Source organism: Rhinopithecus bieti, unplaced genomic scaffold, assembly GCF_001698545.2.
Source record: "Rhinopithecus bieti isolate Rb0 unplaced genomic scaffold, ASM169854v2 scaffold_31531, whole genome shotgun sequence".
NCBI classification, from domain to species: Eukaryota; Metazoa; Chordata; class Mammalia; order Primates; family Cercopithecidae; genus Rhinopithecus; species Rhinopithecus bieti.
Window position 1 is genome coordinate 2,077,088 of NW_016814088.1, and position 26,398 is coordinate 2,103,485.

Here is a 26,398-nt window from a genome sequence, read left to right on the forward strand (position 1 = left end):
GGAAGGAAGCATCATCTCTGACAGCGACCCAGAGTCCTCTAGTTACCTGGGAAGTAAATTTGACTCCTCGATTTGTAAAGGGCAAAATAAACCAAAAGATTCAGTTAACATTAGCTTTTATTGCAAATCTGGTTAGAAATAGGAGAGAAGAATGTAAATTTGGAATTTAAAAAATAAAAAACAGTTCCTAGTGAAAAAAGAGTGTTCATTTTTCTGAGAAGCAAAATTTATTGTATTTCTGTTGTAATGAAAACACTGTGGGTGCTTCAATGAGGGGAGACAAAAAGAAAAAAGCTTCTTGTTATACTTTTCCTCTGTCTGTAGAATTAAAAACATTGTCCACATTTAAGAAACTGAAGATGAAAACACAACAAAACACAACAATCTTTTTATTTATGTAAATCAGATTAACACTGGACAATAAACCAATTTCTACCCATTACCATAACAGCTTGTTTATAAAGAACAGAAAAATTCAGATAGGACTCTATCTAGGGTCAAGCGGTTTTTTAACCACCCATTCACAGAGGTATAGATTCACAGATAAATAATCCCAAACTACTTGCTCGCCATATTTACACATTCCCATTAAATTAAGCATAAATAAATATATACAAACTTAACATGAATACCCTCTAGAGCTCTTCTTGTGAAGAGTCAATAGATTGATATTTCTTGATTGTGTGGCAAAAACAATGTTAGAGAATTAGAGACCAACTCAAAAGAGGAGTCGATTTTGGCATTTAAAGAAGGATAGTGTTCATTCCGTGAAAAAAAAAATTCGATACTTTTTTTTTTTAAGCCAGTAATTTCACATACATCGTCAAAGGTGGGGAAACGCTGTTTGGGCTCTTGAGGCAACATCAGATGGTTTAAGGTTATTTCCTTTCCACATAATGTATTACAAGTACAGGATATCAGATGTGATGACAAATTCTTTATAAACACTCTTAACTAGCAACGCATTGTAGCAGAGGAACAGTGTGTAGATAAGGTCGGGGTTTCGAGTTTTCCATTCGACCAAAGTTTTCATAGGATATGAAATAATTGCTTGAGAGAAAGTGGCTTCCTTGGCCAAAGAAAACAAAGCAGCCAGGTCTTTGAAAGCCTCTTCGGTTCTTTAAGTGGGGGTGGAGGAAGCTATGGGTGTGGAGGCCAGAAAGAAGGAAAGAAAATGCAAGGTAATTGGGGTGTAGGAGTGAAGGTGGTGGAGAAAGGAGGGAGAAAGTTACCTTCTCACTCTGGGGGAGAAGTTAAACATCTTTTTAGATGACGGAATCCTCACCCAAACAGGACATTTCTTGCTCCCCAGAGACCCACAATACGTGCAGGAGGCGGCAGGGTTGGGCAGAGAATGGTCTGGAGATATTTGGAACCTTAAAAAGAGCTTGCGAAGTGGAAAGTGTGAAGGCAGCACTGCCACATCCTGACTCCTCCTGTCTTTCGCTATTTTGTTTTGGGACCGAGCGTTTAGGAGTGGTCACTCGGCAGGGACCAAATGTCTGAAGAGTGAAGGGGTCAGAGGGAGAGCTGCAACTCACCTGTTTGGTTTGAAAACAAAGCTCAAAGGGGCTTGCCTTAAACGTTTCCCTTGACTTAAAAGGCAAACTCTTGCGTTAATCCTACTGTTTATTGATTTATAGGCCCAAGGAAACCAAATCTTTTAATAACTCAATTATCAGATAAATGTAGTGGACCTGGCTAAGGAAAGCGAGGGGACGGAGGTCCTACATGAAAGGAGAAGTGAGGGAGGGAGAAGGGGTAGTGGGCTCACTCCACAAAACGGGGTCGGGGGCGCAGAAGGTTCTATCTCGCTGGAGCAATGAGGAACACACAAATGAGGGCGTCTGGCAATGAAGGTAGCCTGCCTTGCCAAGTAAAACAATTCCCATCCCATCTCCCCGCTTTAGGATTGTGACGGTGGGGTGTTTCCGTACTGGCTGAGGTGGAGGAGGGGAAGCTTCGGATTCCTTGGATATTTCTAGGCCACTCTCCCTCCAGGAGCAGGCGCCCGGGGAGGCCGCTGGCAGCGCTGGGAGCCCTCCCCACCTGCAGCCCACCGGGCGCCGCCCCATTACCTACTGGTGAATGGGGCTTTCTCGGTCGCCTTAGCCCTTAGGGTGAGACCGAGAGCGGGAAGGGCCCGCGCAGTCGGCAGCCCCTCCAGCGGCTGATTCTATGTCCTCAACACGACTGGGCGCCTGTGGCCCACAGGCTCTCAGGACCTGCACAGTAAGAGCAAGGCGCGTCCATCGCGTCTCTCGCACGTCACACGCGTGGGGCGCGTTGCCCTGCAAGGAAAGGAGACGATCGTTTTCAGTGTGGTCTCTCCTGGCCTTGTGCAATCAGAACACATCTAATGCGATCGGCCAGGCTCTAGGACGAAGGCGCAGGCCTCTGGACTGGGAAAAGAGAGTGACTACACTCTCCATAACGTCTGATTCTTGGCCATTGTATTCCTCTCAACAGTTCTAGGGCTGGGCCCTGAAGATCAGAGATGCCAAGAGAAGCTAGGGGTTGGAGAGGGGCTGCAGTGTGGCCCAAACAGTTGCTTGGGCCCTTTTGGTGACCTGAGACCAGTTTCCTAACTTCCCCTTCCTCTTTTAATAAAAATGGGCAAAGCTCTCAGCAGGTTCCTAAAATCCCAACCCAATCCCCACCCACCCAATCCCCACCCCCACCAAGGCAAACTGGGAGGGGAGCAAAACTGAGAGTCCTGGAGAATTGAGTGGGTCCTAACTATAAATCCTGCAGAACAACATCTATATCGTTATCTTCAAGGAGTATTGCAAAGATCCTGTCTACTTTGTTAAATAGGTGAGTGTATCTACACTGTATTTAGAGACGTCTCTCATTCACCCCTATGCCTGGATAATTTCTTACTGCTTTTGGGGAGGTGCAGACAATGGATTCCAGATCTTATTTCATGATAATGCTAAGATGGAGCCCAAGAAAGGAGCTGGGCTGCCACAAGTGAGAAATGTTAAATGCATGAAACTTTATCCACTGGGAATAGTCCCAGTATATCCAGACGGTAAAAATCAAAGCTGAAATATATCTCCCTTCACTTTGCATTATTTTGCCATTATATGCCGAAACAAGTGCACGTCTGGGAGGGAAAAATGCCTCATTCATAAAGCATCTTGTAAGAAAGCGATTGTTACAGAAATGTGGGCGCTTGTGCCGCCCTCCTCCCCTTGTCCACTCGCAAAGCTGCTGCTTTCCTCGCTTAAACAGCAATCACCAAAGAACCCAGGGAAATCAAATCGATTTTAAATGCAGGGCAATACTATTAGAATATAAGGCTCTAAGAATCCTTACTCTTTTCCCTTAAATTTCATTTTGCAGACGCCCTTCCCCGTCACCCCCACCGGAATTGCAGTGTTGAGGAATGTTAGCATGTAGATTCAAAGCTGCTTCCATCATATTGGCCACTTTCTAAATTATTCCCTTTGAGCTTCTTTAAAGAAGTGCACCTGCAGAATTCTGACACACAGGCTTTGATTAAAAAGGGATCAGATTTTTTTTTTTCTCTGTACCTTATAGATTGTGTAGGAAGCCCAAGTCCTCTTTGAAGAAGCTCATAAACCATGCGGGCAAAGCTTTGGAAAACAGAAGAGAATGAAATGGTACATACCCCTCCGAAGGAATTACATACTAATCAACGTATTCATATTGTGTGTGTGTGTTTTACTATCGTTCATAAAATTAGTAGATGACACAAATATAACAAATGTGAGTTTCTCTCTATGCAGATGCTGTCAAAGCTGGGAGCTAGTAACATTTCTGAACGGAACTAATGATGAGTCTGAATCAACTTATCGGTCAGGATTTTCCTCAGCCGTCAGAACCTGCTCGGCCGGCCTGCACCAAAAACTGCAGCCTCCGCCTGATCTCCGCAGGCCTCCCGCCCCGCCCTCGCCCTCCCTAATTATGCAAGCGGCAGGGGAGCCGGGCCCGGTGAGTTAAGATCGCAGGGCGGGGCGGGGGGAGGTGTACCGAGAGGACTGAAACAACACAAAAGGGCCAACCACACTCATTTTCATCCCAGAAGATTCCCGTAACAATGTGAGGAAGGGAGGATAAGGGTGGCTGGAAGAGGGGTGAAGTGAGATGGAGGGCGGGGACTGCAAGAGAGTGTCCTAAAAATATATTTAAAATTAAAAGTTCGTGCGTCTCAGTCAACCAGCTCTCAAAGCATTGACACCAACGTTTCTCCGATTTTCTTCCAATAAGTTAGCGTTTTTCTCATGTTTAGTCTTATGTTTATTTTCCAAAGGGAAGGGGAAATCATAGTTTTCTTTTATTATCAGTATTACTAAGCTCGAAAGAACCGAAGTGGAAAATCCGGACGGTTGTCTCCAAGTGTATCTTGAAATAGACACTGAGAACCGATATTGTTGCTCCGTTGTACGCCTCAGTTTTTTTTTTTTTTTAAGTTATTTAGCTTTTTTTAAAATTTTGATTGTATGTGTATTCTACCTAATATAATTCTTCCAAAGCCAATCCAACATTTTAAAGCTAAAATTAAATTTTGTCTGTTTTCCTTTTGTATTTAAAACATTTTCCTTCTTTTTTTAAAAATTTTTCATTTCCTGTGTTTCTCCTCCTTGTCGCCAGTTTTACTACCTGGGCCTTCCCCAGACGTGTGCCTGTTACTGGTGGTGTTGTTCAAGAACATCTTGTCCATGCCTTTCAGCGCCTCGGTGAGATAGTTCTGCAGGGCCGTGAGCGCGGCGCAAATGGCCGGGGCGCCGAAGCCGTGCGTGATGAGGCTGAAGTGCGTGAGGCAGCTCTGGATCCCCGGCTCCAGGATGGGGCTGGGTCGGCTGTTCCCGATCGGTGTCCGGTCCTGCGCCAGCAGATCCGTAAATTCTTTACAAAGTTGCCTGCAAAGGGGTAGGCGAGGCACAGAAAATCACCCTCAGTGTCGTTGTCATTGGCATTAGAAAGGAGACGCTCATACAAGCCCAGAGGCGCCGGGTCACCGAAGAGCGAGGCTAATGTGGGCGATTCCGCTCTGTTTCCTTTCCCAGCGCTCTCTCTTCTCGAGCAGCTGGGACTGAAAGGAAAGCGGGGGTGGGGAGGTAATGCACCCCTTCCACCCCAAAGCCTTGCCTTCCCCCGACTTCAGCCTTTTTCCCTTCCTTTCCAGGACCGCGTGGACTCTGCTTTGGGACATTCGCTGGGCTTTAGCGGTTGATTTTAAATACTTCATAATGTTGAGCTCTTACCTGGCATTTCTTTAGAGCTATTTCCCCCGCGTCCCTCCCACCTCTCCATCCTCTTGGTGATCAGGCGCAAAAAGCCCTGAAAGATTTAGGCCCCTCGGCCACAAGCCTGTCCCTGGCACTGAAGCAGATTGCTGGAGCCTTCCATGGCCCAGGGCAAGAAACTGTTTATTCTAGAGAATGCTGATTCCATTCAAAGCAAAAACCTGTTTACCTGCAGTATTGGGGGAGGGAGGTAGTTTCTGCCTTCCCCTCTTTCTTTCTTCTAAGTGTAGGCTACTGAAAATCTTTGTATAACCAGACTTGTCAATATAAAAGGATTCCCATATAGTTTAAATAAAACTTAAAGGTAGGCTGTTAAGACACTAGGGAGGATAGATTTTTATTTGTTGAAGATTTTTATTTCCTCAAGCCACCTACAATTTAGAGGAATCTCCCAGCCTTAGAAATTCTGCGTGCCTATCAATGGATTGAGCTTATTTGAGACATTTTAATATAGGAGCTGGATGGGATGGTTTTAGCCCTGAAGGTCAAATGGCTGGCAGGCAGACACACAGCATCCCAAAGGCCACAGCTTTTCACAGATGCGCAGATTTCTCATGTCCACCTGCCTCTACCCAGACTATGGGTCTGTGGGGTTTAGAAAAAAACAAACCCACAACACTCCAGTCCTAGACCTCCAATGGGTTGGCCTGACAGATACCTGGCCACACCTGGCCTAGCCAACAGGTAAACAGGGCAGGTGATTGGACTCAAAGAACCCTGAGGCATCCTTTCCTAGGGTGCTGCCACTTTGGGATAGTGGCTAAATCTGATGAGGAATACCACCCAGTCACAGCAGCTAAACAGTTGCTGGTTTTAAGGCGGGTGGATAGAGAACACTAACAGGCACCCTCGATTCTCCCTTTGAAATACACACATACATCCTCACAACCAGGAAGAAATAGATAAGGGTTCTAACCAAAGTGGGGCAGTTTTTAAGCTCTTAAGAGGTACACCTTAGAAACACCTGTGGGGTTCAAACACACACTCCCAGCTCCCAGCTCCAGTAATTCCAATTTAGATTTGAGGATAGCCCCATATAGAAATAGCTTGAAAGAGCTCACCAGCTGATTCTGATACCCCAGGGTCAGAAGTGCTGGCCTAAGAGAAGCCACAGTGCTTGGACAGGGGGCAGTTAGATGCATACCGTAGGGAAATGAGAGTCATTTGTGGGTCCTATCTGATTTATATAGTTTGGTTTTATTTTTTTCCCTAAAATACCCTTCCTCTTTTATAAAGCACAACTGATTTCCCCACCCCACCCCACCCCACCCCCACACCAGACACCAGCGCAAGGGGTAGGAGGGCAATCTACTGACAAATATCTATTATATTGCTGGTTGATACAGCAGATGAAAACCTTTTAAAAAGAGGGTGGATGCCAGGTTTTGATCATTGGGAGAGATGGGTAAAGTCTTTCCTCAAGTTTGTACTCATTACCAAAGTGCCAAAAAAGATATTCTGAACTGGGGAGAACAAATGCTTACAAGTCAAACATTTTAAATCTTCAAAGCCCAAACCAGGGTCTGTAAGCAATTAAAGTTCTGGGACATTAATATTTTTTGACCCTGCGGAAAGGGGCAATCAAATTCCAATCACGTCTCAAAAACATCTGGACAAATTTGAGCAAATGATTTTTCAGCCTTCCATATATTTCTTTAAATTACGCTGTCAACGGGACAAACCGCGTCCTCGAGCACTAAATAAATGAGCGCCGCTGTTTGGGCCGCGGCTGCAAGAGAAACGTGCAGGCGCACGCAGCGCCGCCCACTGCAGGCCTGAGCCGGCCATAAAACACCAACAATATGACACCGAAGCCAAAGACAGGAGTAAATCAAATAAATAGAAAACCCACTGTAAAAGTTCAAATGAGCTCTAGACCTAAATTTAGCCAGAGATTTACTATTTTCCCCTCTGGAGTTGTAGTAAATTTTACAAGTCTGTGGAAGATGACAAACAGCAACGTTGGAAACGGAGTAATTAGAGCTCTGTGTAGAGATGGGTACACGTGGGTTTTATAGACACCCTGAGTGAGCACACATGGCTATGTGGCTACGACAGGGAGATAGATGTGAAACCCAGGCAGAAATATGCACCTTCGGATCCAGGGAAGAGCTGGAACAAGAACTACTCAGAAAAGATCTGCCTGACATTCCCAGAGTGATAGAAGAGAATTGTAAGAAGCCTGGATTCGGATTAACAAAGGCATTTTCCCAGAGAGAAGAGACCTGAGACAAACCTGTAGCCCATCAACTCTGTCCACCTTGCTTGCCACAGGCTGTAAATGCTACTTCTAGACAACCCTCTGGATTCCTTCTCTGCCCCTCCCCACCACCTACTCCAAATTCGGGTGGCCCAGCCAGATGGGAGTGAGATGAGGGCCCAGAGTCTAATCACTCACTTGGTGGCCAACAGCATATTCTTTCGGGAGTGCAGGTCACTCGGGTCTGTGTGCTGCCGGTTCAAATACTCAGAGATGGCTTTGGCGGGAAACTCTGTTTCGCAAATGTACCCAAAATCCCGAGCTAAGTGAACAGCTTCTCCTGAAAAAGACAGCAGTGAAAGTAATATTCAGCACCCAGGCCCTAAATGTCCCAGGGCAGGAGACAGTCCTTTGTCAACTTTGTTAGTATTTCCAGAGAAGGCCAGCTGTTGGAGCCAAAAGCAAAGGTGAGAGATGCCTAAAGGAAAAAAATGATTCTGAAGCTGTAATTAAAATTGGTGGGACCAGCTTTGTTCCTGCCCCCTTTTCCTGCCTCTCCCTGAGCCAAGTCCTAGCTAGACATCCCTGAATAGCTAAGGGGTCTCCTACATCCCACTCTTTTTGTCTTAAGGGAAACATGTGCCGATAAATTCAAGAACCACCTTGCAACTGAATCTGGACATTTAGCTGGACATTTAAGCCAGATCCCTCTTTCTTTTTAAAGTATCTGTTACACTTGCTTTAAATAAAACTTAAAAGTCACCATCATCTTGCTACAATTGTATTACAACAAATATATAAAAACAAGCCTATGTGTATAGATGTCCACATATATTAAAGACTATATGTAAAATGTATATGGAAAGAGTATTTCTATCTGCAATGAAATAATAATTCTCCTTGTCACTTTTCCTGCTAGTCAAGTTTCAGGTTTCCCCACCTCAGAGGTTCCTGTCATCATCCTCCTACTTCAGGACTTTTCACTGCATGAAGATGACACAGCAGCTACAGAAAACTGGGGTATCTAAGGTATTACTCAGCTTATGCGAAAGCCCCTTTCAAGTAAAGCATTATTACCCTTTAAAACACAGCCTGTTGGGGTTCAAGGAAAGATCCCAAACATGAAAAACAGATATGTTGAAATACCCCATAGACCCCATAGCTACATTATTTTTAAGGAGGATGACTTACTTTTAATCATTATTATCATAATAACAAAAGACTTCAAGCATGGTGCTTACAAGGAGTCACAAAACTAAAAACTGCCTAACAAATATTGGAATTTTAGTGGGGTTTCCAGTTTCCTCCCTTCTCCACTAAAATCCCTGTCTTGAGCTAAGGTTACCTTGATTGCTTTTCAAAATGAGGACTATGATATTAGCAATTCCCTGAAGGGTAAAATGTGAAACTTCCAGGCTGAGAGTCAATCACTAGTAAGTGTGGTCTGGAAATTCAGTGACTCCTCCCTCTGGAGGGTATTCAGGCCAAGCAACTTTGCCTTAAAAATGGCCAAGTATAAGGCCTATAACTATAATGATTAATGGTTGCTACTTAAATATTTTAATATTCCATCTTGTAAAAACCAACTCCTACAGAAGCGTCATAATATTGCACCCATACAAATGGAATTAAAACACAAGATCTACAAGCTAGATGCTAGAGAAAATTCTGCATCTTCCTCCATTAGGACTATCTGACTGTATTTCATATTACTTTCCACAAATTCAACTGCAGATCCTCTTGTTCTAGACTGTGTAGATGATTTTATTTATTACATACCATAAATATCATCCCGAAACCCAAACTGATGAGCAAATTATAAGGTGCTTATTGCAATTATCACCCTTTAGTTCACAACTGATGAATCTATATTGAAGATAATACCGGACTCCCCTAAATATTTCGTCACCCCTCCTCCCCAATCTTCCCCTAGCTATCATTGACCTTACTAAGCTATCAATATTTCAATAACAATATGTCCCAGGTAATCTGCGGATTTGGCCCTAGGAGTGACAAAAGTTTTAAAATAACCATTAGAGGTCATGAATGCAATGTGTTTTCTACTACTGACAATTCAAATCTGGCAAGGTGAAGGGGTATAGAATGAATTACTGCTTAAAGAGTTACTCTTGCACGAGTTTACATAGAGGATGTCCTGCACGTGGCAGCAGGAGTGACCCCTGCTTTGGTTTGGAGGCTGGACCTGAGCACTTTTCAGAACACAGGAACTCTCATATACTTCCCTTGTCCTCTCTACAACTGCTGGCTTCCTCTAAGTAAAAGGACCTTTGAACCTCTCTCAAGCAGCCGCTTGACATCCAGCTCATAAGAGCACAACAATCACAATGATTTCCAGTTAATCATGAAATGTGTAAAATGTCAGCCTCCAGCCGACAGTTAAGCTCAGCCACTTCGTGAAATGGCCACACGTCTTGCTTACCTTCCACCAGGGAGGTGAGTAACGTGACATTTGCTGCTTTGCGCCTGCCCGCGGGTAAATTCAAACCGATTTTTTCTAGCCTTTCTCGCAAAGATCTCCCCCCATTTTTCGATTTGGCTCTGAAATTGCAAGAATTAACATTCTGATTAACCTTAGAGTGTTCCTGAAACAAAGTTTAGACTTAGCAATCTAAAGCCCAGTGGAGCTTGAAGAGGTTTTAACTTGAGGTTAGCACATTTTTCCCCCTTCCTTTTGGTTATTTGCTGATAGTTTGCTGAGGTTTGCTTAATTTCTGCAATACAGAGTTTTTTTTTTAACTGAGTTTTCTTTTTTTATCTTGTAAGAAAATTAAAAAAAAAGGATACCAGATGGGAATAATTAGGTGTAGGTTATGGGTCTAGAGAAAGTAGAAGCTGCACATGCACACACATGCATGTTGCTTCCTTGTCATGGAGTCAGTGAGGTGAGCAGAGACTGGGCAAGCATAACCTTGCTGAAAAGAGGGAAAGAGCCAGGTGGCTTAGAGAGGGGAGCGCGCTTACTGCAACAGGTGGGCTTTGTGAGGAAGGGGTCAAGAGTTGCTGTATATGGTGTTATGTTAAAAGGAGAGGGCAGACTGAAATATGAAATGGTGATAATCATAATAACAGTAAGGCTAACATTTTTGGAAGTGTAGTTATGTGATAAGCACTTTATATTGATTATTTTACTTCATCTCAGCAAGTTTATGTACACAGGCTTAATGTTCAGGGGTGACTGAAAACTTCCACACTCTGAGGCTCAACACACTCACTTGAAAACTGAATCAAAGGAGGTCAAAGCAAGAGGATTCAAAATGAGAAAGTTCCTGGGTCACACTCTTAATTTCCCCCAAGATTCTCCTTGTATGTTCTAAAGTATGGACAAAAGTACAAGTAAAAATCCTCAGTTACTATAATCTCTTTTGCTGTACATACAGTCACTTTTAGGAAAGAAAAGGACTGTCAACCCCCAAAACGAGTTATCTTGGAAAGTTTTGTCTCAGACAAAGTCACTTTCATATCAGTCACTTTCATATACTGCCAAAGTGTTCAGACATTGGCAGGGACTTTAAGGGAGGCATTACATCTTAACATAAAAGCCACATTCTCTCCCATTTCCACGAGGAGGAGTCAGTCTCTGGGCTATGGAATACTGTGAAGCACCTGAATGGCTCCAAGGAATACCTATAAATACTTCTAAAGTGGTATTATTGCTATTACTGGTGGTGGTGTTATTGAAGGAGGGATGTCAGAAATGTAGAAAAAGAGTTTATCAAACTGGGTTACGGTGCATCAGCAGGTTGAAAGACCAATTTCACTGGGCGCCAACTGCATTTAAAACTTGCAAAAGAGAAAGAGTACCCTGAAGGTATGAAGAGAGTTGCTTCATGAAACTTACGGGTTTTTTTTATGGGGGGGCAAGGGGAGATGTTAGTTCCGCCTTGTACTCAGGCTAGAGAATGCCCCCTGAGATGTCCTAGGGGTGAGAGGGAGAGAGGTGCCAGGCGCAGGGCCAGGAAAGTGAAACGTTCCCAGGGCGGCAAAATCTGCGGTAGAACGCGGCGGCGCTGGCAGGCCTGGGTGCAAGAGCACCAGAGTTTGTGGGCGAGCACGTGGTGGCCATGGATCCTCGCAAGTGCGGCGGACCACCCGGTTGCTAGGCAACCGCGTCAGCCGGCAGATTGGGTTTTGCTGGAACCTTCTCCTCCCTGTCCAATAAAAACTGGTGTTTTTTTGTTTTTCGTTTTTGTTTTGTTTTGTTTTGTTTTTTTATTTTTTATTTTTTGGTGGTGGGGTTACCTTCTGAGGACTCCGCCGAGGAGAGATGCATTGAGGCATTCTGGGGGCGACAGCCGTCTCTGAACTTCTCCCACAGTTACTTTGTACTTCGAAGTTGAACTGAGCAGAGACAAACGGCCTGGAACGGAGCAAAACACCTCGCCGGTGTTGACAGACATGCCTCCCAGGAAGCCATCTTTATTCATCATTAGAGAAGTCACCGATTTGGGAGGAACCGGAACTAGAAAGAGAAAAATTGCCATAAAGGTGACCAAGTCTAGATTCTGGTGGCAGGCTGATAAAATAAGTCTCTGTGTGAGGCCACTGGACAGACACCAAGTGGAAAGCTGAGGGAGGAAGTGTTTGTTCCAGTGGGGCTGCAGTGCGTTCAGAGGGCTGTAAAACGGCAAAAAGAGACGGAAAAGCCATACCTCCTCTGGAAACTTACGTCGTGTGTAGACATATGAGTGTCATTTGCTACAGTCCTGCTCACTACACAAATCAAGAAATCAAACAATCCAGAGTTTGGACTGTGCTGTGAACCAGGCAAATCCTATCCCATCGTGTGCTAACTCTGTGACCTTAGACACCTGATTGACTCTCTCTGAACCTCAGTTTCCTTATCTGTCTCCTGAGGATAATAATGCCTATCTCATTTGGTGCTGAAGCCTGATGGTGATTATCACCATGCAGTGATATAAAATGGTAACTCCAATGGAAACCCCTTCCTCCTTTCCTATTGGACCCAGATCTATGATCATCACTAGAAAGGATAATGAGGGTGGACCCCATCAAACACTATGCCCAAGAACAGACAAATAATACCATTGAGCTGGGGAGTTGGGCCCAAAAGAGCTGCTCATCTCTTTAAAGTGGGCCCCATTCTTCCCTACATAATAACAACAGATTCATTTAGAAAGGAACGCAAATGCTCATCTTCGGTGAAAGCAATTCTGCAGTGACATGAATTTTGTTTACAAATTAAAGCACCGGCTGGTGATTGTTTGGAGCAGTTATGATTTACAACAGGTGCCCTGATCAATCAACCAATCACTCTAATTCATATGAGCTGCGGTCTTGCCTTGCCCCAGTTGTTTCATTTCGGCAAGTAATTGATAACAAACCGCACTCAAGGTATGTTTTATGCAGAAGTTAATAAGAGTTGACAGCTGGTTGCCACTGCTACCCTGGCGCATTCAGCCTCTCCAGCCTGTATTTCTGCTTAATTGTGTTTCAGTGTCATCTGCATGTCAGAAAGAGGCTAGGCTCAGTGGAACCAGAAGGCTGGGAATGAGGAACAGTCAACCTCCCAGTTCCCTGGCAGTATTGCCCCTTGGACTTCACTGCTTAAGCCCATTTTCTTTATGTAGGTTTTACAGGCCCCTGAACAGGTGACTATACCTCCTGACCTTCCCTATAACTTTGCTTCTTCCACTGGGATATGACGCTTCCAAATCTTCATGGTATTTGTTGATCACCAGTCCAAAAAATCTATGGAAACATGCATCTGGTGTGAAAAAAAAGAGGTTTCCAACCCTACCTATTTGATAAAGTCTATCTCACTCTGTAATTGTGTGGGGGAAAGATATGCTGTTTCTATCATCTGGAGCCTAGAACCCTATATATCAAACAAGATGCATAACCTCCCTTCTATGGAACAGACTAACCAATACTGAGTATTTCTCTAACTGTTTATTCTCTCTCCCACAGATTCCAGTATACAAACCTTCATAGTTATTTAGAGACTCCTAAAAGCCAGGTTGGTCCCAAATCTTTTATTTACTATGAATTTCATTAGATCCTTTACAAACACCTTGTGGAAAAAAGCTTTATTACAGGAGTGGATGAGGAGACTAAAGCCTTCCCTGGTAGACATTTTAGGATCTATAGATCTGTCCACAGAGCCCAAGACCTTGTCCCAGATGGATGAATGATGTTGGCAACAGAGTAAATATTCTGCACTGTCATGGGGTGGGGACAGGGGATATAGAGAGGTGTTTCTTCTTTTTGATTTCCCTCATTTTCTCATCAGTGAATCTGCTTCCCATTTAAGAATGAATCAATGAAAAGTTGAAGTGTGAATGTCAATCAAATTTGAGTAAAATGTGAACTTAAAGTCACTTAATAGGTGATTGGTGGGGGCATCTATCTTATTCTTCACAACAGTGCTGATATCCATAATTCAGACTCATAGTGAAGGCATTATAAACAAATAATTGACAATCATGGAAATTAGCATTATGAAAACTTGGAAAAGTTCATTTTCCAAAATATAGATGACCCTTTGTAATTTTAACATGATGTGAAATAAATTATATAAAAATCTCACCTCAATACTCAGCAACACATTTATCTCTAAATACTATTTAGAATATTTTTTTAAATAACAACAACCAACTCCACTAAGCTGAAAGTACTAAATTCAGTTCCTGCTTCCTACAGTGGATAACCAAATACCCACTGAGGATTGGACTCTTACCTGCTTCTCCCCCTCCCAGAAGCTAAACCTCTGGAAAAGCTGGGCCTTTTAAAGAAATGTTATAAACCACCCTGTAATTTCACTATTGTTAATTGCCTGATTCACCTGACAAGAGCTATTTCCTTTGGGGAATGTATATTGCTCCCTGCCATGGGTTGAATACCTTTCTGCATATACATTATCACCTGCATATCCCCAATCCAATCAGCTTCTGTTAGTGCACTGCCCTCTCTGGGAAGGTTTTTTTTTTTTTTTTTTTTTTTTTTTTTTTTTTTTTTTTTTTTTTTTTTTTTTTGCTCCCTGCAGTCAAAGCATGGACAATGTCAGAAGATGTGCTTTGGACTATATTTCCATTTTCTAATTTAAGTATCACAATTGTATTCCTAGCCTCCTATCCTCATGTTCTAAACCTCTCTCCTTAGTATTGGTCCCCTAGACTAGATCTGACACATTTCTTGTCCCAGCTTTCCTTTAGGTCCATAACTCCATCATCATCTACTTTCCCTTCCACTTTCACACGTGCTTAGCTCACCTGATTAACCCCATATTTTATTTTCTTTGTCTTTTCCCTTCTGCTTTCTTCCAGTTTATCAATAAACCCAGCGCTCAACAGGGCCCGGTTGATTTGTTAGTAATTATGAGCACACTGTTCCCGCTCATGGAACCCAGAGATGACTGAGATAGGTTTAAAGCGACAGCAGGAAATAGTAAGGAAATGGGGCATGGCAAAACTCAGCATGAAGCTTTCAGTTCTTTACATGTTTACAATTTTCTGTGCATATATTAAAAGTGTTTTTTTTCCTCTTCAGTTCCCAGTTGGGTGTCAAGGCCAAGTTCTGGATGTAACACCTACAAAACTCATTTCCCCCCATTTTTTGCTGCATTATGTTGGGGAGAAGTAAAAAAAGGCTAAACGCAGATCAATATTTCATTAACATGGCTGGAGTTTTATTTAAGAGAGAGGAAAGAAAAATGATTAGGAAAATTGTATTCATTAGTGGACTATAGCTCTTTAGAAGAGCTAAAATGTTAATGGGCTAGCTTTTATTCTCTACTCTTTAAACTTAAGCGTGAAATTATAGTTTTGAGACTTTTGTGTTTGATTGGATCTGCTGGTGAGGAGAAGGGAAGAAATGGACCTATCTTATAGATTCATGGGGTAAGTCCCTCCGAAAGGCACTCTTGACCTAAAGATGTAAATGATGCTGGAAACAACCAGGAGGCTTAGCAATGATTCAAAGTGGCCCCTGAAAGTTAGCACTCTTTCTCTCCAGCAGAGCACCCTTTCCTCACATTTGAACACTTTCTCATGTACCTGAGCATAAAATTTTATTCCACAGCTATAGCGTGTGTCTAAGTGTGGGGACTGAAATTATGGAAAGAAAAATAATTTCCACAAATAAAGCAGGGATATTAAAAAACTCAAACATCCAGTATTGGCATCTTGTAGGAACAGAGTCTAAAAGGCTAAGAGTCTGGAAACTGAGTTGAGTCTCATCACTTACATGGTGTATAGGACCATGAGAAAGTCATTTATTGTCTCTCTCAGTTTCAGCACTTGGAGTGTTGAAGAAGAATGTCTAATCTGCCTGACTTTGAAAGAGTGGCTGCAGTGTTTCTCAGGGTCTCTAGTTGATAAATAGCTATTGGGATGCAAGTCCACCCTGGAAATGTGAACTTTTTCCTTTTGAGAGGAAACTCATACCATTCAAAGACTCTGACAGACTCTCAGAGCATTTTACCTTCTAGGTCAGAAGAATCCCAACAGAATCAATTGTAACAGAAATTTGGCAATTTCTTTACTTCCCATGAAAGAAAATCCACACCAATCAAAGTGTTTATGTGGGGAAGGGGCCAGAACTAACGGGAAAAAAAGTGGAAGAGAATGGAGGTTGAACTGAAACTAACCAAACAGGATATCCTTAAGACCAATGAAAATGCCCCACAGTCACAACATTTGAACCTTGGATTCCAGCCACGCTAGCCTTTCCAAGAAATCCCAGCATATTTTCTGCTGTCTAAGGTGTTAAACAGATTGCATATTGGCCTCTGATTGCACCAAAACTTTTTTCTTAAAGTTTAGGTGAGCCTTTTTCTGAGTTAAGCAATATGATGGTGGCAGTGATCATTTTTATTAGCTGGGTACACCCTCTTCCTCCCCCCAGATTTCTAATCTTAATGGAACTGAGAGTTAAGAATGATTTTTTAATGTCTAGTTGGATTTTTAGACTGTTAATGTACCGAATCCTTCTCATTATTACTTTATTGATTGCTCATTGACCAGCCCCCTTCAAATCGTATTAACCACCCTCTGCCGGTTTAGATTAGGAGAGTTTAAAAAGCACCTTTCATTGCTCTCCCCCCCACCCTCACTCCCATCCCCCGCCCACTTCTGCCATGGAGTTGAGACTAGGCAGCTTAATGGGAGCTCTAATGGGGCAGCTAAGAGGAGAGGGGCCACGGTCCCTGCCGATTGCATTAATAGCTCAAAGGGGGCCAATACAGAAAATTAGCCGTAAACGAGCTCTGGAGATCTTCAAATGAAAGAGCCATTTATCACGCTGGCTACCTTCACTCCACTCGTTTGCTCTCTCTACTGGGAACAACTCATTTCCTCTTAACTAAATTACTTCAGAAATGTCAGCTAAACCCAGATAGCAAACATAACAAGAGAGGGAGCCCATAATGTATGGGGTGATATAAACACAGGTGAAAAATTAGACTGGTTAAATTTTAGAAGGGGCCTTGCCATAACTGGAGAAAGAGACATAGAGATAGAGACATGTATCATTTATGCCTAAGTCTTCTAGCTTCATAAACACAGGGTCAGAGACCCCCAAACCTAGACCACTTGCCAATCTTTTACTAATGAGGTAGATTTTTTTTTATCTGCCTAAAAGCCCATTAGAAAATATGTTAAGAAACTATGCCTTCTTCCAGCTGCTGAAATTTGGAATGTTTAGTTCACAAGACTTTCTCACCTCTTTTACAGAATTAATCTCTTGGAAACATCTCTCATAATTGGGGAGATGATGAGCAAAGATGGGAGCCTAGGGTGCAGGGAAGGGGCTAATGAACCCACCACAACTTTAAGTGGCTTATAGTGAGTTAGAAAAGTAAATCAACCTTGTATTCTCATTTTGCCTATGGCTCTCTAAAGAAAAAAATGACGTTAGAATCTTTTCTTAATGTAATAAAGCAATAGGTCAAATATTAAATAATGGAATTGACCTACCATTTCATCATATTCATACACCTCTGAATCAATTAAAGTAACTGGGATGCTACTTAAATATTTTAAGCTGCACATTTTTAAAAAACTGCACATTTGGGGGGACATAAAATGTACTCTTGTGTTTCCAAAAACAGAACCATCAACTTTAGTCGTCATTCTCCTTTTCTTATTCTTGGAGACAACCTTGCACATCAATATTCACATTTCACTGACAGACATATACAAGCTCTGAAACCAAAGCATCCCACATCTAAGAAAATCTCCAGCTCTGTTTTGCTAGGCAAGCTAAGTTACAAATATTTTTATTGGACCAGCTATGAATAACATTTCTGATTGGTCATCTGTTGGGCATGTTCCCCTACCAGCCCAAATGATGTTGCTAGGATACAGAACACTGAGCTAAGTGGTTCTAGTTTTCCATGAAAAGGGAGGAGGAACTAAAACAAACCGAAAAAAGCCAATGGAGAAGCTCCTCCCCGACCCCACCCTAATCAACCAGCAATTAACAGAAAGAGGAGACCCAAGAGAAAATGGGAAAAGTGAGCTGTCAGTCAGCAGAGTTGCAAATTTAAGCACCGAGCCTGGTTATCCTAGCAAACCCAAAAGCTGGCATTAAAAGCCAAAACAATATTATTTAAAGACAGAGAGAGAGATGTTTGAAGCAACCATTAAAATAAATAGTTTTGCCCCAAACCTTACTATACTTCAGGATTTTCTTTCCAAGGCCCAATGGCATCTTTAGTACAGCTTCCCCTACCCACCTTCAAAGCTACTCTTCCTGCCTTTGTAAAAGAAGACAATTTAGAATACCTCACCCTGTTTGGAATCCTTATTCCACAACCCTCCTACTATCCCATTTGAGTCTGGATGAATTACTTCCCAAAGCATTTTTTCTTTTAATTGTTTTTGTTGAATGTCAAGTGGCTCAAGTGAATCATAAATGATTGAAAGCTGGGGATTGTTGACACTAAATATAGGGACAGAATTTCTCCAGCATCCATAAGAAAGGGTTACAGTATTAAAATTGTATCTTCAAATGCCAGTTCCTGTGATAATTAAAGATTGCCCTGTTTACACATTTAAGCTCCTAAATGTGTGGCATGTGAGTGACATTCAGGCCTTTCAGCAGCTACACTAATCGCCAGAAATTCTCTCAGTGACTGTCAGAGAAGAGGAGAAAAAATTAAGCAGCTGCAATACGCCCAAAATGAGTTATTGTAATTACATTTAATTAGTTTAATTAGTTAATTATTTTGCTTACAGCTGTACAAGAGACTGCAAACATTTGTTAATATCACATGCCCTTTAACAGTATGGGGTGATTCCACAGTCACACTAAATCATGAATGCATATGTAGGAAGATTTAGAAATGTGCATAGGCTGTCTCAGCTTCTCAGGATGTGCATATTTAGCAACACATTTGGCACAATGAAAAAATAAATAAATAAAAAACAGCATATAAAACATAGAGAACTGGGAACAAAATTATCACCAAAAAATCAAATACAAAACGAAGAAAGAACTGTCTCAATAACGTAGGATTTAACTCAGCAAACTCCAGTTATCATTGAAATAATTGTAGCACCTTCTTGAAACCAGTGTTTACCAGCCAATTCCACACATGATGATAGCTCAATTATTTAAGATGTATCGAGAATGGCTACCAAATATGCCGTAAGAAAAATTGCAACAGTCTGTCTCACTCATCTGAGTTTGTGTCTGAGGTTTTCATTCTCCCTTGCCCAACTTCCATCTTCCCAACATGCCCTTCCCCTTAGTCTGACAGCCATTGCCCTATGATTGTGAACATTTATGTCTTATCAAATAATGAATTCCCCCAAAATGAAAACTCATCATAAAGACATTAATGCATGAGAAAACTTTGCTTACTTTTGGGGGGAATAATCCATACCTTTTTTAATGACAGACTGGTCCAATAGATTCATGCCGCTGTTATTGGCATCTTCAACTGACTGTGAATATAAAAACATCACTATTCAAATTGACTGGATATTAAAGAATTGCACACATAAATCATGTTATTCCAAACTGGAACTTCTGTTATTTCCATTTATATTAATTCACAAAGGGCTGTTTTATTATTATTATTATTACCTCCAAATTGACATAGAAATGAAATTTACTCAAATTATAAATTTTTCCAATGGAAGAAGTGGACAAAGAAAACTTTGAGAGACATCTGGGATGCAACATTGGTTTAGTTATTATATAAAACATAGATATTAGACAGATAAACCTTTATATTATTTGCTCTTATGCATCGTAAAAATTTGGCAACAGCTGACAGATTTTCACCAATATTAGTACGAGCAATTTGTGTTTTCCATTCTATCCCAGTGCATCTTAACCCCAGAGCCATTTTACAAATACATAATAGTTTACATTATGGGATTTTAATTAAAGTCTGAGCAATTTGGAATGGAATGCAAACGGCAACACATAGGAACATGTTTGCAAGCCTCTAGGACTGCACACCCATTACAGTTCATACACGATCCTGTAAACTATGAGCTTCTTGCTGCACAATGACAACCTCTTGGAGGAACCTTCACAATTTACCCTTCCTCCTAGCCCTGCTGATGCTGCTTCCCAGCAAGGAGCACACCTGCTATGAAGGCAGTAACTACAGACAAGCAGACACACACAAAGGTCTAGATCCTCCCAGTCAGCGCCTAGGTAATTGCAAGGAATGTTCATCTTCCGTGCCACAGTTTCATTCCAGAGAAGGAAAGTTTTAACTCTGAGCACTGGTAGCACTTCTGAGAGGAAATAGCTGTTGGAGCAAGTTTCTTACTGTCAGAATACACATGAACAGTTCTGGCTGTGCATCCCAGGGCATCCAAAAGCAGTGAGTTCCCTCTCTCTCCCACCAAGAAAATAAATACTAGGTCTTTCTAAAATCTACAACTACTTTCTTGACCCTTCAAAACCTAAGTTGGGACCAAATTGTTACCCACTTTATAGAGAAGTAAAAAGCAAAGGGCTTGAGAGTAAGGAGGTGTTTTCACAGCACTCACACCCACTCATGCTGCATCCTCAGAGAGTGAGTTCATCATAAGAAAAAGACTGTCTACCCCAAACAAGCAACACTTTAGAAATGAGATGATCTAATCGTAGAGGGGCAGGTTGATTTGTTTCTTTTCATTTTAATAGTCACTCTTTTGTTCTCAGAAAGGTGAGCAAAATTGTTATTCTCTATAGGAACTGTTTTCCTTGCTGCAACATGCCATGCACATCTTAAGAAATAGTAAAAAGGTGTTTTAAAAATATTTCATGTAACTTGTTCATAAATCCTCAGGGGACCCTGCCACACACAAACACACACGATTCACACCTTTCTATGATCATGTGTATACAGTGACAATGTGTCCAGGCGGGACAGAAATATTCTCCTGTGCCTTGAGCAGCCAGACCCTGACTTACACTGACCCGGACCCGGGAACCCCCACACCTTACCCTCACTCTTGTACATAAATATGTATAAACGCCTCATCAGCGACGTGGGGTAGTTGTGGTAGTTAATGAGAAGGCTCTTGTCTGATTTTCTATCTAATTACGGCCGCCTGCTGGGTTTTTGTACAGGATATTCACGCAGCATGCTGGCGCTTAATCGTCACAGGGAGGATCGTAAAGATTTAATTAGGACTGCATGCGGAAGCGCAGAAAAACAACTCAGACTCGTAATTACTAGACTTCTTTAGTTAAAAGTGATACCAGGGGTTGCTTTAAGACACTCGGGTGTGTTTGAGTGTGTGTATGTGTTTGGGGGGGAGTTGACTTGACATCCTTATATGCTCATATTCATGGGTGCTAGAGGTGATGGGAGGTAAGAGAGCAAAGGTGGGAAGAAAAAAAGAGGTATACATGGCAACTAAACAAATCCCAAACTAGGTGTCATTTCACTCCCTCTGTCTCTCTCTCTGTAGGTGTTTTCCTGAGTTTTTAACACTTGTAGCCCCCTCCCCAACCACACACACACACACACACACACACACGCACGCACGCGCACGCATGCACAATGGGTGAAATGTAGCATACCCAGAACCCAAACAGCGATTTGCTAGTTTAATAGCCCCTGTGAGTAAATTGAAATAGAAATTGACAGGGTTTTATAGTTTCATTTAAAAAAAATATTAGAAGCATTTGGTTAATTAGCTCTCCTCCTTCTATTCTCTCATGGTGGGGGCTGTGGCCCTGAGTGTGTGCGTCTGGGTCACACAACAAAACCCTCAACCCATAGGCAGGGCAGCACCCTCAGGGTCTGCCTGCTCCCTGGCTCAGGGAGATCTGGAACACACACGAGGTCCCTGAGATCAGAAAAAGTGACCTTAAGATCCAGACCTAGGCACTCTCTGGTCCTTTTAAAGACTGGACCAGCACAGGCTACCCATTCTATAGCTGCAGGGAGTGTTGAAATGCCGACCTGCTTGTGTAACTTTAGCCCCCGTACCCCAGATCCCTAACTCAGAAATGGATCCTTCTGTGTTAAGCAGATGAGTGGAAGCCTCTGGATTCGAGGCTGTGGTCCTGGAAACATAACCCCTGGTCTTTGTCACCTGCCCTGCATCAGTCAACTTCACCCTGGCCTCAGGAAGTCTGTCATCACTTCGGAGACAGAGAGTGTCCCTGTCTTTGCTGTTTCCCTCTAGGGACAGGAACAGGGTGTGTCCCTTGCACTACAGGGGTCGTCCCAAGAAGGTCCTGCGGACCTCCCAGCAGGTGATGGGATGTGATTAAGCAGGGGAGGAACAGGATGGGATCGGGTGAGTGGGGAGCCTGCAAGTGCCCCTGGTCTGCTGCCTGCTGCTTTTCTCCTTTCAGCTCTCCACCTCTGTGGTCTGTATTCCCCACAGCAACAACTTGGCCCTGAGGTGCTCTGTTCACACAAACACTCTAAATCCTTTCCGACGCTTTGACAAGACTATTCTCCCAAATGTGCACTTATCTGGCCCTGTTTTTCTCTCAGACTTTGCATTTCACCAAACACAATAAACTCACTCAATTATTTCTTTAAAAACATTTAACTAAAAAATCTGCTCCTTCTTTTGGGGGAAAAATTCCTGAGTTCTTCGCTAGAGTCACTCGGCCTGCAGGGTGGTGGTGACAGGACCAGCATTAGCATCACCAACAGTAATGGTGATGAGTTGATCTACTTTCATTATCCAGCACTTTGAACTGTGCTCAGAAAGGTTAATTTAAAAACTTTTCCCCCCGAGACACATATTACCCCATGCATTTAAAAAAAAAAACTATTAAATATTTCCTTTCTCATATGATATTCTGAAATGAGCAGTATCTCTAGACAGGGACAGTCAAGCTCAGTTAAATCAACAAAACCATCATCACTCTTATTACTATCGGTAAATCCAGCCACAAATCAGGTAATTCCATCTTTTCTAAAAAAATAAATAACTGAATTTCTTTTAAAATAATAAACAATCACAGACCACACAGACAGCATTTGATGCTGTCACCACATTTTAACTGTTTAAAACTATTTTTTTTTCAGCAAGGTACAGAAGAATCACTTGTGCACCCTTTTCTCTTTCCCATTTTATTTTCCTTTGCTTCAGAGGTATGTCAAAGGATGCATAATAAATACAACTAGGACAATGAAACTGAAGTGTCAATTACATACCTGTAAACTGTACTTATCTTTTCTGCAGACTATTTAACTTAGGGTGAAAAAGCAGACCTGCTCAGAATCACCCAAACAATTTTTAGGAATAATTTCTTTGATGTTTCTTTGTTTAGTTTAACCAAGTATTCTCAACCAAATCAGGCTCCATTGTGTAGACTGCAGATGGGATAGTGGGTGGGTAGGGGGAGTGTTTTGAGCCTTTTGTTTTAAGAAATAAACACGTGATGCCTCTCAACTGGGATGATGGCAGTGAGGAGAGAAGAGTGTTAATATAGGCGGAAGCCAGGAGAGGGAGGTGGAGAATATTACTCTACAGTCACTTAATGAACCAAAAAGTGAAAAGAATTTCCAAAATGATATCTACCATCATGGACTCCCGAAGTATGGCTTTCTGAGTTTCTCCTTCACATATATTCTATTTCTCAGATGATGACTGCAACTCTATCTTGGAAAAAAGCTCTGTGGCTTATGAGACATTCAAGGCAAAACCTGGCTTAGATGATCATAGCTCATTGTCATGCTTAGCAAAATCTTTGTACATCCAGCAGCAACCTTTGGAGCTTACAGAGGCCCCTGGACCTTCATGCTGAAGCTCTAGCCTCTAGCCAGCCAGATCTTCACCTGTCAAGTTAGCAGGACAGCCCCACTATAGGGTGTGTGTGTTGGTAAAGAAGGGGTACCAAGCTTGCTTCTACAAAGCACTAGAGAATATGCAGGAGATGGTAGCTGAGGCAGGACAAAAGCATTCGCCTTTATTCTAATAATCTTAAGGTACCAAAACAAATACATATTTCTCTTCTTCAAGATTTAATTTCTCGTGGTTTGGATTATCATAATTAGACCTCTGGAAGTCGCCACTATAGAGCCATACATACAGACATACATAAACAGTTCTATATCACTGTCTAGTCCTGTTCTAAACATGGGAACAAACTCCCCAAAAAGAGACAGAGCTGCCCTCTCCTGCCCTCCCCCCTCCCGAAGCATTCTTTATTCGTGGTCTTTTTTGTTTGTTTATTTGTTTGTGGTTACCTGGACGTCTTCCATGCCGGGATGGCCGAGGCCGTGCAGCGAGAGGCTGTCACCCATGCCCGCGTCCAGGCCGTGGTGCGCCGAATGCAGCAGCACGTCCGGCCGGCGGACCGAGTGGTAGTCCCTCCGGGGGTCAAGGCCCGAGAGCTGGGGCAAGGCGGCCCGAGGCTGGGGCAGGAGAGAGCCGGCTTCCGAACCCACTTCTTGCCGCTGTCGTTGCCCCCAAGGATGCTGCTGGGGCTGGTGCAGTGGGTTCAGGGAGTAGGGGTCGTTGACGTGGGAGTAGGGATCCTGGCTCTGGTGGTAGGGGAGCGGCTGGTAGGGGGGTGGAAAGTAGGGAGGCTGAAAGTCCGACGACGGGGTGTGGGACAGCGGCGGGGCGCTCGAGTAGGGTCCTTGGGACACCGAGCCCAGCTGGGAGAGCCGCGAGCTGTGGCTCGGGACACCATCGTGCCGGTCCTGGGAGCGGAGAGAGGAAGGGACAGAGAGCGAGAGAAGGAGACAGAGAAAGAGAAAGAGACAGAGGCAGAGAGAGACAGAGTGACAGAGAGGAAGAAAAAAAAATACAAGTGACAAATGGAGAAGCCCGGCTTTTGTACGCTCTTCCAGGGACAAGGGAAGCAAGGATCTGAAACTCAGACCCCCCAAGTTGACTCAGAGGGCCACATGATTTCAGCAATTTCAAACCCGAGGCTTGGGGAGTAAATGGGAAAGGAATCACCCACTTTAACATTTTAGCCGCCTTTTGGGGAGTGCAAAGCAGGCAAAAGGCAGGGATATAGGAACAGTGTGTATGGAGGGAGATTCTAAATGTCTTAACTAAAATTGTAGGAGTCTTACATATGGTGCTTGCTCCTGTGGGTGTTTTTAACTACTTTTTTCTAACTCTTCCAGAGGTCCAAATCACAACAAATAAAACTTCATACTATTTGCTGTGCTGCTCCCCCTGATTAAAACCAACTTCTGCCTTGGCTGGAAATGCAGCTGGCTGATCAAGAGGAGCTTTCCACACAACCGGATCATTCCAAGAGCTCCAAGGAATCGGCCTGGTCTGAGTTCCCAGTCATTCCTCCCTCCCCAGGAGAAATTAAATAACTTAAGTAGTATTTCATTGAAATGGATCTCATTCGAAATCATATCCTAAGCCCATGTTGAATTAAGTTGCATTGTGGTTCACAGGAGTTATTTCTAAGACTGTTTTTCTATATCTAATGCTGTTATACTCAGGGTGTGAAAATGAAGGACCTAAAGTTGGGGTGGGGGGAAATAAAAGCCCAGACAACTTATTCCTGGTCCTATCTGGAGTGTGAACTAAGTGAAAGAAGAAGGGGGAGGTGTGTATATGGGGGGGGGGACATTGTTTCTCCCTCTCTTCTGTGGATCTCCCCATGGTTCTTTTTGCAGAAATAGTCACCTAAATTTCCAAACTGCAACGGCAAATAAAAGTTTTCTTTTGACCTCTCCCCTCCCAGCTAACTCATGGAGCTCAGACGGAGAACACACAATGCAGAGAGAAGCAGCTGCAGCCTCGTCCAATTATGGTGCTAAATTACCAAGCCAAAGGCGCTCAGAGGAAGACAGAGAGAGACAGAGAGTGTGAGACACACACACACACAGAGACGCAGAGACAGAGAGACAGTGAGAGGAGGGAGCATGCAATTCTGGTAACACGTGAATCCAAACTCACCATGGATGAATAGGTGTGGACTAACATCTGGAAAAAAAAGCCTGGTTACTGCTCAAAATCAAACAATGATTTAAAAAAAAAATCAAGGAGTCCAGCAGAGAAGCGAGCTGGACACAGGAGCTGAGCTTGATGTGTTTCCAGGACAAGCCATCAAAAAAAAAAAAAAAAAAATACACTCCCCCCCCACCCCAACAAGATTGGTGATGCCTATCACACACAGACAGAACTATTCATCTGTCTCTTTGCTGTCTTTTTGGCCTCTTTTCTTCTGTCGTTCTTCGGGGCTCCAGATGCAGTCCTCTTCCACCCAAAGCTGGGCTCAGACTGCTCGGGCGCCCCTTCCTCCCTCCGCTTGCCTACACCGCCTCATAATAATTGATATTCATGACTATTAATATTACACGAGTACTTTAAAGGGAGAATGGAGGACAAATGGAGCGTGAAGCAGCAGCGAGCGCAGAGCTCCCCTACTATTGTAAATGACGTTCATTCAGTGGAGAATTACTAGATGTAATCAGACGAGGGGGCTGGCAAAGGCAGACTGGGAAAAAAGTTTAGCAGAAAAGAGGCAGAACTTCAATTAACTG

General features: G+C 43.0%; 1 protein-coding gene across 1 annotated transcript; it reads right to left on the bottom strand.

Annotated features, from left to right (window-relative positions):
- Positions 1-372: 372 nt before the first annotated feature.
- TFAP2B (transcription factor AP-2 beta) lies at positions 373-25,983 on the bottom strand. The gene is made up of 7 exons (XM_017849613.1): positions 25,812-25,983; positions 24,125-24,583; positions 19,343-19,403; positions 11,737-11,956; positions 9,917-10,035; positions 7,675-7,816; positions 373-4,889 (listed from the first exon to the last, which is right to left on the bottom strand). The coding sequence occupies exons 1-7, from the start codon at positions 25,836-25,838 to the stop codon at positions 4,589-4,591; spliced, it is 1,329 nt and encodes a 442-aa protein (XP_017705102.1). The 5' UTR covers positions 25,839-25,983; the 3' UTR covers positions 373-4,588.
- Between the last annotated feature and the right edge of the window lie 415 nt (positions 25,984-26,398).

What these genes read in the sequence shown, in the direction of transcription:
- TFAP2B (XM_017849613.1), bottom strand. Translation starts at nt 25,838, where the DNA reads ATGTTAGTCCACACCTATTCATCCATG. An exon ending in CCAGTCTGTCATTAAAAAAG is followed by an intron (nt 11,957 to 19,342) that starts GTATGGATTATT and finishes TTCTCTTTCTAG; the next exon opens with TTCCGGTTCCTCCCAAATCG. An exon ending in AATATGCTGTTGGCCACCAA is followed by an intron (nt 4,890 to 7,674) that starts GTGAGTGATTAG and finishes ACCCCTTTGCAG; the next exon opens with GCAACTTTGTAAAGAATTTA.